General features: G+C 57.3%; 7 protein-coding genes across 7 annotated transcripts; 5 read left to right on the forward strand and 2 right to left on the reverse strand.

Annotated features, from left to right (window-relative positions):
- Nucleotides 1–123: 123 nt before the first annotated feature.
- On the reverse strand, nucleotides 124–2,593 carry PUNSTDRAFT_132490 (uncharacterized protein; the record flags this gene model as incomplete). Its single annotated transcript, XM_007381845.1, has 3 exons — nucleotides 124–943; nucleotides 1,005–1,981; nucleotides 2,126–2,593. The coding sequence occupies 3 exons, from the start codon at nucleotides 2,591–2,593 to the stop codon at nucleotides 124–126; spliced, it is 2,265 nt and encodes a 754-aa protein (XP_007381907.1).
- A 775-nt stretch (nucleotides 2,594–3,368) lies between these two features.
- PUNSTDRAFT_142427 (uncharacterized protein) lies at nucleotides 3,369–4,138 on the forward strand (the record flags this gene model as incomplete). Its single annotated transcript, XM_007381846.1, has 3 exons — nucleotides 3,369–3,415; nucleotides 3,475–3,535; nucleotides 3,599–4,138. Coding segments are annotated over exons 1-3 (603 nt in total). The 5' UTR covers nucleotides 3,369–3,413.
- A 292-nt stretch (nucleotides 4,139–4,430) lies between these two features.
- PUNSTDRAFT_119384 (uncharacterized protein) lies at nucleotides 4,431–6,145 on the forward strand. Its single transcript, XM_007381847.1, has 4 exons — nucleotides 4,431–4,560; nucleotides 4,623–4,947; nucleotides 5,021–5,048; nucleotides 5,114–6,145. The coding sequence occupies exons 1-4, from the start codon at nucleotides 4,483–4,485 to the stop codon at nucleotides 5,859–5,861; spliced, it is 1,179 nt and encodes a 392-aa protein (XP_007381909.1). The 5' UTR covers nucleotides 4,431–4,482; the 3' UTR covers nucleotides 5,862–6,145.
- A 244-nt stretch (nucleotides 6,146–6,389) lies between these two features.
- On the forward strand, nucleotides 6,390–8,583 carry PUNSTDRAFT_125270 (NAD(P)-binding protein; the record flags this gene model as incomplete). The annotated part of the gene is made up of 9 exons (XM_007381848.1): nucleotides 6,390–6,522; nucleotides 6,582–6,810; nucleotides 6,884–6,947; nucleotides 7,015–7,221; nucleotides 7,285–7,407; nucleotides 7,511–7,529; nucleotides 7,608–7,694; nucleotides 7,808–7,997; nucleotides 8,533–8,583. Exons 1-9 carry the CDS (start codon nucleotides 6,395–6,397, stop codon nucleotides 8,581–8,583), a joined length of 1,098 nt encoding a protein of 365 aa, XP_007381910.1. The 5' UTR covers nucleotides 6,390–6,394.
- An 840-nt stretch (nucleotides 8,584–9,423) lies between these two features.
- PUNSTDRAFT_142430 (uncharacterized protein) lies at nucleotides 9,424–10,740 on the forward strand. The gene is made up of 3 exons (XM_007381849.1): nucleotides 9,424–9,530; nucleotides 9,580–9,856; nucleotides 9,918–10,740. Exon 3 carries the CDS (start codon nucleotides 10,213–10,215, stop codon nucleotides 10,726–10,728), a length of 516 nt encoding a protein of 171 aa, XP_007381911.1. The 5' UTR covers nucleotides 9,424–9,530; nucleotides 9,580–9,856; nucleotides 9,918–10,212; the 3' UTR covers nucleotides 10,729–10,740.
- Nucleotides 10,741–12,153: 1,413 nt separating this feature from the next.
- On the forward strand, nucleotides 12,154–13,319 carry PUNSTDRAFT_65586 (glycoside hydrolase; the record flags this gene model as incomplete). Its single annotated transcript, XM_007381850.1, has 2 exons — nucleotides 12,154–12,377; nucleotides 12,437–13,319. The coding sequence occupies 2 exons, from the start codon at nucleotides 12,154–12,156 to the stop codon at nucleotides 13,317–13,319; spliced, it is 1,107 nt and encodes a 368-aa protein (XP_007381912.1).
- A 2,139-nt stretch (nucleotides 13,320–15,458) lies between these two features.
- Nucleotides 15,459–16,141, reverse strand: PUNSTDRAFT_112259 (uncharacterized protein; the record flags this gene model as incomplete). The annotated part of the gene is made up of 5 exons (XM_007381851.1): nucleotides 15,459–15,645; nucleotides 15,701–15,849; nucleotides 15,915–15,937; nucleotides 15,995–16,036; nucleotides 16,096–16,141. The coding sequence occupies 5 exons, from the start codon at nucleotides 16,139–16,141 to the stop codon at nucleotides 15,459–15,461; spliced, it is 447 nt and encodes a 148-aa protein (XP_007381913.1).
- Nucleotides 16,142–16,272: the final 131 nt, after the last annotated feature.

Below are 16,272 nucleotides of genomic sequence, written 5' to 3' on the forward strand. Positions count from 1 at the left end.
TGCTACCATAGTAATATCGTCATTGTCAAAAATTGTACAAAAAGTGTGTGTAATCGAGCGGAATATCCAACTGCAATAATTAGTACAATGTAGCGTAGCATTGAAGCCATACCGATCGGCTATTCATTTCAAAGATTCGGGGAAATCTGGGGGATAGCTTCCGCCCTGCGAGTCGAACATGTCCAAGAAATCCTGCACCGCCGATGGCACCAGTCCATCGGAGAAACAGCTCGACGCGGTCTGGCTCGAACGCATGGTCATACCGTAATCGGGAGGGATGCTGAGAGGCGCGCCTAGCAGTTGCGTCGTCGTTATTTCCTCCGCGTCCGGGAGAGGTGACTCTTCGCGATCCTGGCCAGGAGACGATGCATTGCGAGTGATAGTTGTGATGTGACGAGGAGACAGCCGAGCTGGTTGGAGAGAGGAGCCCAGGCTCTTCGCGCGACGGCTGGCGACTTGCTCGTCCTCGTCAGACTCTGGCTCGGTCTCCGACCCTTCATCTTTACCCGCTCCTTTACTGGGCCTCTGCACAGCTTTGCCTTTTGAGGAGGCTGAAGGGCTCGGGGAACTGTTGGGCACGAGCAGGCTACCCCGAGCGGTTGCTTTGCCTCGTCCGGCAGAGGGCGAGGCATCCGAACTGGAAACGGGCCAAGTGTCACAACGCCTGATTGTCCTGGGCGTGCGTGTAGGAGTTGCGGGTTTGCGAGAGGGGGTGCCTGTCTCTGGATCTGCGTGATCGTTACTGAAATCGCCCACGTCGAGCGAGCCGGTCCAAAGGTCTGGCTGCCAAAGGGAGCCGATGCCGGCGTGTGCTTCGTGGTCACGTAAGGGTGAGGTCGTCACATCACCCGAGGGAGAAGGCACCGGCGACGGACTTCGTTTTCGCAACGCAACTTCGAGAGACTGTATGCTGCGTTGTCCTTCAACGTGGACCCCTTTGGACCTGAATAGCGAATAATCAAATTAGGACTTGCGAAGTTGCGCTCGATGACATGTGCACTCACTTAAGCCATGCTGGTTTAATTGGGCTGGTGGCCATGTCTTTCATTACCTTCTGGGGCTGCTTGGCGAGGGCTGCCAGCGCCATGAGCGTGGACATGCCGATCACACCCATACCCGGGACGTGTATAGAGCCCTCAGCGACAGTTTGTTGAGGGGATGCCAACAACATTGCTGAGTCAGGCGGGGTGGGATCCCTTTCTGCAGGGGTATGTGTCTCCTCGGCGTTTTCCTCTGTCTCCTTGGTCGTCTCCTCGATTGCTCTCACGTCATCCTTGCGATCTGCCTCATCCGCGGCTGGACCATCCACAATGTCACGAAGGGGAAGCGCGGGTATCTTGAAGTCATCCTTGGGGGATTTCCCATTGCGTTTGGTCCGGGGTGGAGTCTTACCCCATTGCGAGCTCTCCCATGGTTGCGATGTTGGCACGACCGAATCTTGAGATGAAGACACCACTTGGGAGGACGAAGAGGAATTATGGTCGTGCGCAAATATCGGGTGTGGAGCGGGACGGGAAGGCATGAAACGCTGCCGTGCCACAGGGGAGAAGAGAGCATCGGTGGGCTGCGACGAAGGTACGACGGACGGCGACCTGACTGTAGGCGTTTGCTTCACCTTCTTGCTCGGGGTACGGAAGAGTCGAGTCTCGGTCTCATAATCGGGCCGAACCTTGCTGGCATCGTCTGCAAGGTCCGCGGCCCTACCTCGCGGCGACGGCGAGCTGTTCGAGAGCTCCGTGAGAGGCGAAGACGGCGCTTCCTCGAGCGCCGGGGCCCCCACATCGACCGGCTTCTCGTTCAGTGCGAGTTTGCCAAGTTTGCTGGACTGCAGTCTTTTACGGGGTCGTACGGGAGTTTGGGGCGTTGTCAACATGTTGCGTTCGGAAACGGCTTTGGATGGTCCAGAATCAATAGGGTGCCGAGAGGTAGTAGGCGGTGGAGTAGGTAGACCAACGCGACGGACGGTCGCGTCCTTTTTCATCTATAAGATATTATCAACGAGACATTCGGATGCGGAGTGGCGTATGGAACAACAAAGAGACTCGTAAGAAATGAAATGCCTCAGCACAGTACCGCGCCCCTCGCCATAATTGACCAATGAACTGGGGAAAAGGAGAATACTCACAGAACGTGTCGCGTAGGTCTTCAAGATCGGTGGTGCCGCTCGCAATGGTGTCACCACGTCATTCGATGTCACGTCGATAGCAGTATTACTAGCCGTATGCGCTTTCTTAGACCTTTTAGGAGCGGCATCTCCCAAGAATTCGGTGTCATCCTGGCCCCGAGCTTGCTTCCGTTTGTGGTCCTGAGCGGGGGTGGCCCGGGGTGCCGCTCGTGATTCAGCTTGCGATGCCGTCCCACTGGCCCTGGGCTCCTTTAGCCAAGACGTAATCGGTACTTGCTGGCCACTGAGAGGGACAGACTTGCTCATCCAGGCAGAAAGCGAGAAAGCGTCGGTAATGTGAAAGACCAAGCCCAAGGCATCGCGCGTCAAGGCGCCAGAAAGCACGTGACCGTGTCGATTAGGCTTGGACGAGCCGCACACTTTAGCTTTCCACTTGCATTCTACCGAGTCTGCAAATACTTTGAGCATCCGGCTCACGATAGCAGGTTCAGGAAACACAAAAAGCTTCTACCAGTAAGCTAGAACGGCAGGACTCCACACCTTTGCATCCCCACCGTCTCCTCCTCCCGGTGGTCACCGACGTCTTTGCTCCTTTGACTCCACAAGATGCATCAAGGGCCGGCTGCCGAGCTTCGTATGCATCGGCAACGTCGAAGAGAAATCTAGGCCAGAGCAATCATGTACCTCTCCCGTCTGTCTCTTTAACCTCATGGGATGCCATTTTCAATTAGCGCAATGTCACGTGATCGTTCTGCTACGCGTCTCCGCCGGCTTGATCGACACGTACTTATCAGCATCTTGGCGTATGCTCAACTCCGATATCACCTTTCACAGTCATGGGCACGGCAAGGACCTGCGGAACGATGTCAAGCCGATGCTCATGGCTTGTGAACCTCATTGGAGCATCCACTGACGAAGCTTGAATCCTCGACTCGCTCGACGATGCTAGCAACCTATTGTCCTCATGTATATAAGATCTGGAATCTGGGTGTCCTGGCTTTGACTACGGAGAACCCCTGTTTGAGCTGGCGTTTCGTGCTATTCTGTGCTGATGTATGTTATCGCGCGGCGAAGCTGCCAGACAACTGAGGTCACGTTTTTACTATATAAACTCATGATCTGGCCTTCTGTGCTCGTACCCCTCCTTTCCTCCTTTCATACTGCTGACAGTCAAGGTACGACGATTCAGATGCCAGGCGGGCTTTACATACTCATAATAGTCTGAGCCTCGACTTCTATCTCCGTCCTCGATACACGAGACCCGTCGGTTAAGCTACCGGCGTTTATCATGTGCGTACTCTGTCTCGAGCGTGAGTCGGCCCTTACCTAGCTGTTGTGCGCGCACATAGGATGGAACCGTACTGCGAAGAGTGCGACCGGTGGTTCCAAAATGTGAACAACCTCCGGCAGGTGGGAGCATATACGCGCATATTGCGCACATATACGCCGTTCGGAGCTCACCACCCATCGCAGCACCTTAACTCCGCACGTCACAAGCCCAAGACCGTCCAGTGTTACATGTACAGCCGAGGATGCAACCAGATGTTCGTCTCCTGGTCCGCCATGGTTCTCCACCTCGAGGAGGGCGGCTGCCGCAGCGGTATCACCCGCGCCGAGATCAACCGCTTCGTCGTCGAACGCGACCGACAGAACATAATCACCAATCCCAACCGGATGATCACCGGTCCCTCTGGCTCCTCTTTCTATGAGCCACCCCCGCCGACTATCGCGACGGAGCAAGCCTGGAACGGCGGCGCCTACGAATGCTACTTCTGCCACTCGCAGTTCCGTGCGCTGACGTCGCTCAACCAGCATCTCGCGTCTCCGCGCCATAGCGTGGCGGACGGCAGCCGGCTCTATCGGTGCCCCAACACGCGCGACTGTGGTCAACAATTCTTTGCCTTGAGCGGGCTCGTGCAGCACATTGAGTGGGCGAACTGTGGTGTGCAGAGGTTCGAGGAGGTCCGCAGGATCCCTGGTCTTGTGAGCGGTATCAGAATGATACAGTACTGAACAAAACAAAACCAATGGGACGGAATAGCAAAATCATCGGGACGGACTAAAGGTGCATGTGAACGGATACGTGAATGAGATACCTAGTATCAATCTTAATGTCGTCTATACCGGTCGACCCGCGTAATTAGTCACGCTCGATCCGAACGTCGACAGAATTGGTGCTGCTTGGCGTTGCCGTTGAGCGCCGCAGACAATGCCAAAGCGCATTGATATTTGCCTCCGCAAGCCGTGCGAGTCCGGGGACACGAATAGACGCCCGCGCCTCGAGGCTAGCGCGGGCAGTGCGGACCCGCAATCCCTTCAACGCTCACGGCGACTTGGACCAACCCGCCACGACTCCCATGGACATCCCCTCTACGCGGGAAATAGAGCTGGAGACGCTCTTACGACAACGCGACCAGCAGCTCACGCAGCTCACCGTGAGCCACTCTTCGCTTGGTGCATCAGCGTCGTGCTCACACCGCTCGTTCCCGTTGTCCAGGATGATATCACCCACTTGAGACAGTACCTGGCGACCCAGCCGGGTCCGTCGATGACGAATCCGGTGTCGCTGCCACCGGCGTTCATCGCTGCTATCCTCCCGAAGATCAACAGTAGTGCGGCGTTGCCGTCGGGTACCACCCGCGCATCGTCCAACCCGGCCGCGGGCGCGTCCGTCGCAGCGGCTATCTCACAAAGGGCGAAGCTTCTGCAGGAAGAGAATGACGAGCTGTATGGGCTCTTACGGACCAGTGAGGTTGGCAAGCTGAAGGAGGAAGTGCGAGGACTGCGACGGGTCGTGACACGGCTGGAGAGTGCCTTGAAAGGTCGGCACCGCTGTATTCGACGCAATTGCCATACACGAAGCTCACGCCCGTTTTTCCGCTCTGCTCATCACAGAGTCGCACCAAGTGATTGTATCGCTCTCGTCAGTTTCGCTAGCTCCTGCCTTACAGCCGAAAAATATCGTTTAACCTGTTATTCGCCTCACAGAGCTGAGCTCGAGAAATCACAAGACAGCCTTATCAACGCGAACACTGTCCGCTCCGCGTACCAAAACGCGCCTGGGCCTTCCGCGTCGCGGAACTCTTACCGCCCCGGCGCCTCCAACGGCCCCACGACGTCCGCATCAAACGGACACGGCAACGCTAGCAGCTCGAAGCCACCACCGACCGGTCCCCGCGGAGGGGCGCCGCCACCGCGCGCGCCGAAGAAACCACGCTTATCCGAGCCCGCACAGTCGCCGGCGCTTGCGACGCCCACGCCCTCGACGATGGGCCGGGCGAGTAGCTCTGGCGGACGGCGATCGCCGTCCGTCGCCACCACGCGTCGCGATGCCCGACCAGACTCGCGCGAGCGGGAACGCGATCGCGATTGGGACCGAGAACGAGGGAGGGAGCGCGGTCCGCGAGGGCGCTCGCGCTCGCCTGTGCGCGCGCAGGAGACGCGTGACCACGGCGGAAGCATGGACGTCGACGTGAATACGGCGAGGGCGCGGACGCCCGAGCGCGGTGTATACGAGCGCGACCGGGTGCGGGACGGGCGCGATCGGGAGAGAGAACGCGAGCGCGCGGACAGGCCACCCGTCGAGCGCGAGCGCGATCGGGAGCGTGACCGGCGCCGCGGGGGCGGCCGGAGGGGGCAACGCGCAGTCAACGCGGCCGGCGGAGGGGGTGGTGGCGGCGGAGATGCCTACCTCAACGGCGATCGGACGTTGGCTCAGCGCATGGGATTAAATTGACTGACATCGGAAGGACGATCTCACATGCACGCAATCGCTCCAAGTCTTCTTTGTGATCGCACACACGCTCCGGCCCGTAGTATTTTATATCTGGTGCGATACTCATTCTCTCAATAACTGATACGGGCTCCTCTCTCTCCTCTCTCTGGCTGTAGCACTATATTTGCGCTGACTCGCTTTTTTTTGGGTTGTATCGATAGTGTTTGTACTCGCGTTTGCTCCGCTTGCTTTCCTCGCACCGCTATGCTATCTCGTCGCTAATATCACTATATCAATGGAATGGCATATTCATCTCCGTGTATGCCAGCTCTGTCTTGAGAATCGGAGATCTTGGAGATCTCCTTGGGGGAAGACGGCGAAGCACGGGACCAAACGTCAATCTGGTGAAAGAAGGCCCTGCCGGGGCCTTATCGTAGACCGAGATCGCGTTCAGTGGGGATTTCCCCGGATACGTGACATAACCTGCGATTTCCTCCAACGGTACTCGACGATACGAATTGACCCTATCTGTAGCCAAGCATACAGCTACGACGATGGAGGCAAGCGCGATCCGACACAGCAACCACCCTGTCCCGTTCTCGCGCCCGGCGTCGTCGGCTAGCCATCACCCGCGCCAGATAGGCTTCATCGGGCTCGGGAACATGGGCTACTTCATGGCGAGGTGCTCAGAGTCCAGCCCGGATATCCGCGGTCTATGAATCCTGACATGATGTGATGAAGGAACCTCGCGCGATCGGCGCATAGCAGGCCGCCCGGTTCGCCACCGCTCGTGGTGTGGAACCGGACCGAGGCGCGGGCGTACAAGCTGCGCGACGAGCTGGGCGAGAACAGGGTCAGGGTGGCGGACAGCGCGGAGGAGCTAGTGCGAGAGTGCGAGATCGTGATCACCAACCTGCCGAACGACGAGGCGGTGAAATCGGTCTACGGATCGTTTGCGGCTGTTCTCGAGGTGAGGACGCCGGTTGACGCGATCGAGCGAAAACGCCGGCCGGCTGATGCGAAGGTGTCGTGAACGCCGTTAGGAGGCCGGGTCGTCCTCAGGCAAGATCTTCGTGGAAACGAGCACGACGTATCCCACGACGGCCAGTGAGCGTCTACGATCCACCCGCGCCCTTGCATCGAATATTCGGAACTGAATTGTGGTCCCAAAAAGGCGATTTGGAGGCGCTCCTCTCCGCGCTGCCGCGCGCACATGCGAGTCTGGTGACGTGCCCCGTGTTTGGCCTGCCTCCGGTCGCCGACCGGGCGCAGCTCCTCGTGGCCGTGAGCGGGCCGTATGGCGCGCGCAAGGAGGTTGCACACCTGATCGTGCCCGCCATGGCGCGCAAGGTGATCGACCTTGGCGAGAATCCGGAGAAAGGTGCGCCCACAAGAACGCGTCAGGGAGCAAGGGATCGCTGATGTCGCCGTTTGTGGTACGTAGCGCCGACGTCGAAGCTGGTGGCGAACTCGATGGTGATGGGCATGGCCGAGGTCATGGCGGAGGCGTTCACCATGGCGGAAAAGACCGGGATCGGCGCTGGGACTGTGTATGATCTGGTGAAAGGCGCGTACTGCCGTCTTGTTCCCCGGCTCAGCCCAGTTCCGCGGAGGGCGCTTCGAATGCACGTACTGATGCGCATAAACCATGTGGTGCGTTGATCATACAGAAGTGCTTCCTGCTCCGCCGTGAGTAAATCTCCATGCCTGCAAAATTTGGAGATCGCTGAAACGGTTTTTGCTCGCTTCCTTTTCTGCGCGACGAAGGATGATCATGTACGGCGAGAAGATGCTGCACGACCGGTTCGACGGCACGAAGGGATTCGCAATCGACGGAGGGATCAAAGACTCTTCGTTGGTTTTTGCCATATTTGCCCGTCTTTTTGCCCTTCTTTCTTACTTCCTTGTTTATGATTGCCGCATTTGACCGCGCGTATGTGACGACGCATTTTCCCTTGGGTCTTCAGATACATTCGGAACCTGGCGGCTCAGCACGGTGCTCCGATGGCTGCCATCGACGTGTCGCATAATCATTTCCTCACCGCGAGGAGCGTGCACGCGGCGGCGACGCGGCAGGGCGGAACACCGTGGGAAGTGCTGGACGCGAGCGCGATCGTGGTTGGATCGCGCGTTGGGGCAGGCTTGGACGCGTTCAAGGTCCGTGCGCGCTGTGAAGTGTGAACCCAGGAACTAGGCGCGGGGTGTTGATGCAAACTTTTGACAGCACTCAGGTGTCGAAAAGGAGGATTGAATGTTGAGTTCGAGGGTCGGGAATGATGGCCGCAAATGGGGGGCGCTGGAGTCCGGGGACCCGGTCAGTTGGATGACGACGGTCTCTAATCATAGCGTCCAACGGGCCCAGGATGTAGGCGTCGGCTCTGTCCGAGTGTATACGATGTGTGGCGCTCCCTGTGGATGACGCGCGGATCTCTGATAGTGGTGACAATTGTTATATTGACGGGATCGGGCGATATGCCCTGAGTCGAGCGATTACGGTGCGCGCGTTGTCTTTTTAGAACGAACACGACAAGGTGCAGGCGAGGGTCTGGCGGTTGTTGCCGAGAGCTACGAGGGTTACGCCATGTCAGACGGGACCGAGCGTTGTCTACCGTTGTGAACACAGGCGATGACCGATTGAGCTGCGCAAATATGGCCGTAGAGTGTGTGTTTGATCTCCTCTCTAGCTTTTTAGGGGTTGTCAGATACCGCCATGGTGCTTCGGGAGGACCAGGGTGCTCTCTAAGGCAAGTGGCTTGCAATCCAGGACGGGACGCATCAGGAGTAGACTTTACCGGCGCCGTCGATTAATGGCCCGGTAAGAACTGCCGGGCACGGCCAGAAGCGTAGCTTTGGCCACCACTAAACGAGCTAGCTATACTGTTCGAGGCTCGGTCGAGTCTTCCGCGCGAATATACCGCGCGTAGGATGCGTCGAGGATCTGTCGTACAACTTTTGACTGCAAGAAGCAAGTCCGAGCGTAGACAGCCGGACTGCCAACGAACCCGGGACAAGGACGTGTATACGGGGAATCAACCGCGGTAACTCACGTCATTATGGACAACGGGACCAAGTCGGAGGCTCGGGGATCCAAGTGGTATTGACCGTGAACGCGATCTTGAAGAGGAATCTGCGAGTCGTATACGTCGGTATCGGACGGATGCGCAAGGTAAATATACGTCGAGAACACGCCAGAGCGTGCGCTTCGTCCGAGGTGATTCTGTACGGAGCGCCGACCACAGACGCAACGCCGGCGGACGTGCGTTTTGTCCAGAAAAGGAAGTCGGATGTGGCCCAGGGAGGCGAGCATGGCGCAACTCGGTGCGCCGGCTACCCAAACGCTCTGAACCTTGGGTAGGCGTCCACTGCAGTGAGGATCAGCGCAGAGGACACTGAATCGCGGAAGCTCGCACGTTACGTAAAGCACACGTGGCGGCGTCGCTCGTCCTATTCCGGGGATCTCGCTGTCTCCTTGTTGTCTCCTGCATCGGGAACGGCCGGTCCCTTGATCCTCTGTGTCTGGTCGACAAGTGCACCGGAGACGCGGTCCAAGCTCACCTTTGGGACCCTATGATTCAATTAGGGACGCAAGTAAAGGCCCGTTCGTAGGGGGGCCCTGTGTCGGTTTCTGGGGCTTAATTCGACTGAGTCTAGTGCGCGATCGCAAGGGCGCAGGGGAGCGTATGGTCTCAGAGTGCGACATCGCAGCTCCCGATCTGGTCGTTAATGAAACGACGTTCAGGACGTGGCAATACGACAGGTAGCAGACGGTGGCGTTACACACGACGAATGCGGCCGCGCGGGAGCGTCGAAGCGCCGGAAGCTCGGGCGGTGGCAACACGCCTGGAGCCTATGCACTTGTCGTATTGTACTCTGCTGTGCCCTTATAAGTGAGGCTTTGTCGGGACATCCATGACCGGTCCCAACGAGTTCTCTTCGTCCCGAATCGCTCTCTCCTCTCCAGCGCTCTCTGCACTCTCCTGTTTCTCTTCCAGTCTCTCCGTTTTGAGACGCTTTAGGTGAGCGCATACCGGCTCCGCTCTGACATACGCACTTTTGCTCACGGGCTTTATGACGCAGTCCTTGACCTCAACCACCATGTACTCGATGCGCACGCGCTCGCCCTCCCCGCCTCCTCCGATGCCCTCGCCCGAGCTGCGCCCGCTCAGCCTGCCGCCGACGCCCTCGCGCAGGCCGCGCCCCGGGCCCATGGGCATCCGTCCCCTCCGTGCCCGGCGCTACTCCCGCTCGGACGAAAACTCGCTTTCGCCCTCGTCTTCGGCTAGCTCCTGGTCCGACGAGAGCGAACACGGCTCCGACTTCGGCGCCCACGACCGCCACAGCAGGCCGCCGCTCTCCCCGACGACCACCACGAATGGGGTGCAGCGCCGCGCGCGGGTTTCCAAGCACCGTCGGGCGCTCTCCTCGGGCCTGTACCGCAGTCGTTCCCCGCCGCCTTCAGACCGATCACGTAGCGCGACGCCACCGCCGCCCGTGCCGCCGTTGCCGGCGTACCTGCTCCGCGCCAAGGCCGAGCCCGTATCCGCACCCAGGCCGCCCGTGGCGTGCTGGCCAGCCAGGATCACATCGATCCCTCATCTCCAGCTCTAGAAGCGCAACCCGGTTCCCCACTATAGACGCGCATACATCCATGCATTTCAATTCCCCTCTTGCAAGTCAAGACTTGGAAGTTTCACGCAAACGACATCGTCCCTGTACCAAATCCCGATCCGGCTCCTCTGTTCAAGACCGTCCTCATTCGCATCCATCACGGCCCTTTTCTTTATTCTCATGTGATCCATCGTTGTCGTTGCTCTGCATCTTCCATCGCTTTCGCCCGTTCCGCCAGTCGATACGTGTTGCACAAATAACCTCTGCCTCTGTACCTTAGCGTTTTTCTCCCCCCTCTCTCCCCCTTTGCCAGATTCTCTTGTAGTCCATACGTCCACCGAACTTTCGTCCGATTTGACCGTATATCGTAGATAACCAGTATAATCCGTACATTACAGCATTCAGCACCACCATTTGATATATTGAACTCAACCAGCTTTTTTTAATATGTGATCGCACCGGTGGTGGCGAATCAGTCAATCGCAGGGAAACGTTGGAGCGTTTTGAGGGTAGATACGGGTATCGATGATGCATCGATGACGATTCGACGTCCCAGGGCCTTGACAGTGTTGAGATTGACAGACCTAGGGACCGATCTCTGACATGACTGAGATTTATTTTTGGATCGCAATGCGCGATGCGCGGCGGATGTCTGCTTCCGCTCGGTTTTACCCGATCGGGATTTTCAACCGCCCGACGGCGACGTTGACGCTGCTTTGCCTCTGCACTGTGCTAATACAATACAGAGTACATCGCAAATGGCAATGAACACGCCTTGATTCACCATGGGAGTTAGTAGTATGTACTGCACATTCATGCGCGCCCTCGGAGCCGCCGATCGTTATGCTCGTCTCACAGTGCGGACTCTTGCGGACTCATGCGGGATACTTTGATGATTCGTATGCTGGGTATCGTTTTTCTTGCCATGGACTATCTGTGTGACTGAGATTGCTTACGTTTCTGACCGGATCGTGTCTGCAGTTGCGCGATCCCCTACTACCAGGCTGACTTCCGCCTTCCGCCTTCCGCCTTCCGCTTCCGCCATCTACGCCTATAAAACGTCCCCTGTATCTGCTACGGATGCTCATCCTTCCTTTCCTTCTTACTTCGTTCTTCGGCTGGTCCTTTAACCTCTCATTCAGCTTTACCGCACTTTACCCCTTTTTGACGCATATCGACTATGTTGTCCTTCAAGCTCCAGTATACTCTTGCTCTCGTGCTGGTCTTGCAACGCTGTGCCCTGGCGGCTCCCATATTCCGGTCTCCGGCGTCTATCATCCATGCTCAGGACTATACTATTCACGAGACATCGGTCGCTCCAGTAATATCGTCCACTGCCTACACCGGGACGAGTGGTCAAGGCGAAGATGGTTACGCTGCTGTTTACGTTCATAGCTCGTCTGCACCTGCCTTCGTGACGGCGACCGGGACGGTGGAGGATCAGATGGCTTCGATACCTGCTCCTAGTCCTGTTTCTGCCGCCGCGACAGCGCTTGGGGATCAAATATACGTAGCTTCGACGCCGACTATGCTCGGTGTTGCGGCGTCTGGTGCTTCCTCGCGAACCCCTGCGCCTACCGACTCTGCTATAGCTTTCGATGCCTCTGGCTCCGCCTACCTCGAACCGGAATCACCGACTCCTTCCTCGACAGCCGGCACTCACGTGGACTCCTCCACAGACTCTGGCGCCAAGAAGCCGCTGGTGATGGCGTACTACCCCGACTGGGCTGGCGACGGTTTCCCTCCTGAGAAGATCGACTTTGGCCGGTTTGACTGGATCGATTTCGCGTTCGCGCTTCCGGCTGAGGATATGTCACTTACTTGGGACGACTCGGATAGTGCACCGACGCTGCTTGATCGTCTTGTGGAGCATGCGCATACGGCGGGGAAGAAGGTCAAGCTTAGTATCGGAGGATGGACGGGGAGCAAGTACGTTCTATTTCCTCCACCGTCACTCGTCGCAAGAGGCTGACATATACCACTCGCAGGTACTTCTCGCCCTCTGTGTCGACTCCTGAGAACCGGCAGACGTTCGCGAGCAACATCGCCGCCCTCTACGCGAAGCACAACGTCGACGGACTCGACTTCGACTGGGAGTACCCTTCCCAGCACGGTGCGGACGGCAACATCGTCTCGCCCTCGGACACTGCCAACTTCCTCGCCTTCCTACGCATCCTGCGCCCCATGCTCCCCGCTGCCGCCAAACTCTCCGCCGCGGTCCTCCCCGAACCGTTCGCGGGCCCCGACGGCGAGCCCCTGGCGGACGTCAGCGCGTTCGCGGAGGTGCTCGACTGGGTGCTCATCATGAACTACGACGTGTGGGGTTCGAGCGCGGAACCCGGCCCGAACGCGCCCCTCGGCGACGCGTGCGGCAACTCGACGCAGCCGCACGCCAGCGCGCACGCGGCGGTCGCGCAGTGGACGGCGGCGGGCTTCCCCGCGGATCAGCTCGTGCTCGGCCTGCCCTCGTACGGATACGTCTCGCAGTCGAGCGCGGAGCGTCTCCGCCAGCGTGCGGTCACGCTGAAGACCGAGGACGGAGGAGAGGGGCAGATCCAGTTCCGGGACCTCATCAGGCAGGGCGCGTTGGCCCTCGCTGCGCCTACCACCGACCCATCTGCGCCGGAGTACAAGGCGAAGTTCGTCGGGACGGGCGGGTACACGCGGTACTGGGACGAGTGCTCGGCCACGCCGTACTTGCGATCGGAGAAGGCGGGGCAAGTGGTCACGTTCGACGATCCGGAGAGCATCGGGCTGAAGGCGGCGTTTGCCAAGGAGGCGGAGATGCTGGGCGTGAACATGTTCGATGTGCATGGGGATACGGACCGGTGGGACTTGATCGATGCGGCAAGGGATGGTCTGAAATTGTAATGATGTTGCGGTCTTGTGCTCTGCCATTCCGCTAATGCAATGCGTGCCGATGCTCCGATCCTGCCACGAAAAGTTTCCAATTTTGTTGAATCACACGTTGACAATGCAATCCGTCGATCGTACTCCGACACAGATCGGTCATGTTCAGAAGCGACATCCCGACATGGCCTTTTCTTCCGACTCCGAGCCCGGACCTTCGGTGTTCAGAAGGAAGCGTGGTACAGATTAGGAGAGAGCTACGCACTGCGAACAATCGACTGCTGGGGTGGCATGGCTCCGCGACTGTTTATGACCAAGTATAGTGGGCAGTGACAACACGAGGCCTCAGCGTGGTGAGCTATCGACTCACTTGGTCCACATCCGGTAGGCGCCGACCGTGAGTTAGTACTTAGAACGAAGGTCTGGTTGAACCTTACCATTGACGCCCACTTGCAATTCAATGCGGGATGCATATTGAACTCTGATGACATCGCTGACTCGGATGGCATAGAAGGGCGGAGTGTATGCGACAACAGGAAGCAACGATGAACGTTCACGGAGCATTCAATTGCATGAGTGGAGGAAGAAGTGTACGGAGAGAGGGATGCAGACTCGGAGCGCGCGGTAAGAATGACGGCGAAGGCCATCTACTCATGCTGTTTGGGGTAATGTAAATTCAAGTGCGAGCTTCAGTGGTTGCTGCACCAGGAACAAAACAATGCAGCAGCGTTCTATTTGACTATCACTGTGCATATCCCGTTTATCATACTTGAGCGCCTGATTCTGCTTCTTTCTTACTCCGTGACCGCTCAAACACCGGGACCCTTTGTCACCATCTGGGCACGCGGTATGTGGCATGACTTGTCCTCACTTCGAACTACCCGTCCTCATGGTCATGGCAGTGGGCAGTCCCGGATCTTGATGTTATCGTGCCAATCTCCGAGTAACCAAAGAATGAGGATACGTTCCGAGCATATGAATGTCAGCCTCTTCCCCCCGGATCATTAGTCCCAGATTGGTTCATTCATTGAGAGGGTGCCGTTATGGCCCAGAAGGAGGTCATGACAGTCGTGCCCCGCCGATTGCACGGTGTACGCAGTCTTCGAGCCCCATGTTGTGCGGTCCGTTACATGGATCGCACAATGCTACACGCCTTTGTCGGGATATATGTTTGTACGCAACGAAGGGAATGATATGCCTGATTTATTATGAGATGATAATAGGAAGATGGTTATGTCAGTACGGCCGCAGACACAACGCGCAAGACACCCACCCAATCTGAGCTCCACGACCTCAATCGAAACTGTGACCCTGAGCAACGTATCGTCTCAAAGCATTGCGCGATGCATCATTCTCTGCACTGATCTTATTGCTCGCAGCTCCACGTCCCCACTCGGATCCCTTGACTGCGAACGAGCATATTTATTGCAGCTTGATAGATAGGCATTTGGGACAGTCCACTCACTGTACGCGGTTGAGAACCATGTGCTGCCCTGCTTCACCGTCCTGAATTGCAACGGCGTATTGGTACCGAAAGACCTTTGTATGCAGTTGGTGAGCTCCATCTTCGGGTGTTCAGTGTGCTCCATGGCAAGGGATGGTCGATTTGACTCTGCGCGTGATGTAAGTCAGGATGACATGTTTTCAGCGATTTTGGACTTGGATCGCGTACTGGTACCGAGTTGGTGTGTTGGAGCAATCGATGGGATACTGCTAGCTGAACGTGGAAGGTTTAAGAGGCGCGTCTGAGACAGAATACAGCTTTGACAGCATACGGGCGTCCGATTAACTTGCACGAAGAGATATTGAACAGCGAGCGCTCGTCGAGAAATGACATGGTCTTTATGAGTGCCAATCGCTATATTTCGGAGCAAATTGATTGGAATGCGTCAAATTTTGGTGAAACATCCCGATGTCAACTGTTCGATGTCGCATTGTGAAACCATGAAAACGATACGATGGATGTAACATACATAGATTCCGGAATCGATGCGGAAACCCAGAGGAACGCCGTTCATCCACGTATGACCGAACCACCCGAAGAATGCGGAGACGTCGTCACCATCATCGCCTATAGGGCTGCGGAAGTCAGACACATCCGATGCGGAATGAGCATCACAGCTAAGCGGTGGCGTTCATCAACGTACATAACACCGGGAGTCACATTGCGGTCACCGCCTCCTCTCCTTCAAAGGCCTCTGTAGGAACTTGGCCTTGCATTTGTGTCAATGCACCCTTGATGATGTAGATGTATGGCGCCTTGGCAGGGGGTGGTGTGCATTGGTAGCAAACAGGGAGAGAACAACGGGGGCAGCAATAACGCCATTGTCGCTCGTGTTTATCACCTCTGGCAAGGGAGAAGAGCTGAGCCTGGTAGTAGCGCATATTAGAGCATGGCTTACCTTTCTATGAAGATGGGTTCGCCAAGTTTAGCTCCTGCATTGAGCTTCCAAACTCGCGCCTTCCCTTCAGCTGTATCCTGCGTGCGCACTATGGTCGCCCCATCGGTCTGACGCCGCGGAAGGTTGCCCAGGTGCTTATCTATGACTAGCTGTAACACGCAGGAAAACGCGTAAGTGCGGGAGCTTCTTGGGTGCAATAGAGCGGAACTCGTACGATGAACTCTCCGCATAGACAATCTAGGGTAACAGTCCGCATCAGGCGGAGGCAGCGGATCAATGTATCATAATACTCACAATATACTCTCAGCGCGGCGATAGACGACGCTGTGGGTTGCGCTGGCCATGAAAGCAGGGCATTAGAGCCGGTTTCTGCCGTGTAGCGATGCATGACCCACCGTCGGCGCTGGTGGATATCGCGGACCTTGAGACGACTTTGGGCATCGTGTGTCAATATCCAGGCGTAATGATCGAGTCAACGGCGTCTGGTAGTCATCCAATATCGGTCGGAAACCAAAGGCGCAGACTGTCGCTTAGGAAGAAAGGCACGGTCTTCGGGAACACCGAGCTTATTG

This window comes from Punctularia strigosozonata, assembly GCF_000264995.1.
Source record: "Punctularia strigosozonata HHB-11173 SS5 unplaced genomic scaffold PUNSTscaffold_4, whole genome shotgun sequence".
Lineage (NCBI taxonomy): Eukaryota > Fungi > Basidiomycota > Agaricomycetes > Corticiales > Punctulariaceae > Punctularia > Punctularia strigosozonata.

Excerpts from the sequence above, each read along its gene's own strand:
- PUNSTDRAFT_119384 (XM_007381847.1), top strand. The coding sequence starts at position 4,483 with ATGGACATCCCCTCTACGCGGGAAATAGAGCTGGAGACGCTCTTACGA. Across the intron at positions 4,948-5,020 it reads GCTGGAGAGTGCCTTGAAAG|AGTCGCACCAAGTGATTGTA; the intron begins GTCGGCACCGCT and ends TGCTCATCACAG. Across the intron at positions 5,049-5,113 it reads CAAGTGATTGTATCGCTCTC|AGCTGAGCTCGAGAAATCAC; the intron begins GTCAGTTTCGCT and ends TTCGCCTCACAG.
- PUNSTDRAFT_142430 (XM_007381849.1), top strand. The coding sequence starts at position 10,213 with ATGGGGTGCAGCGCCGCGCGCGGGTTTCCAAGCACCGTCGGGCGCTCT.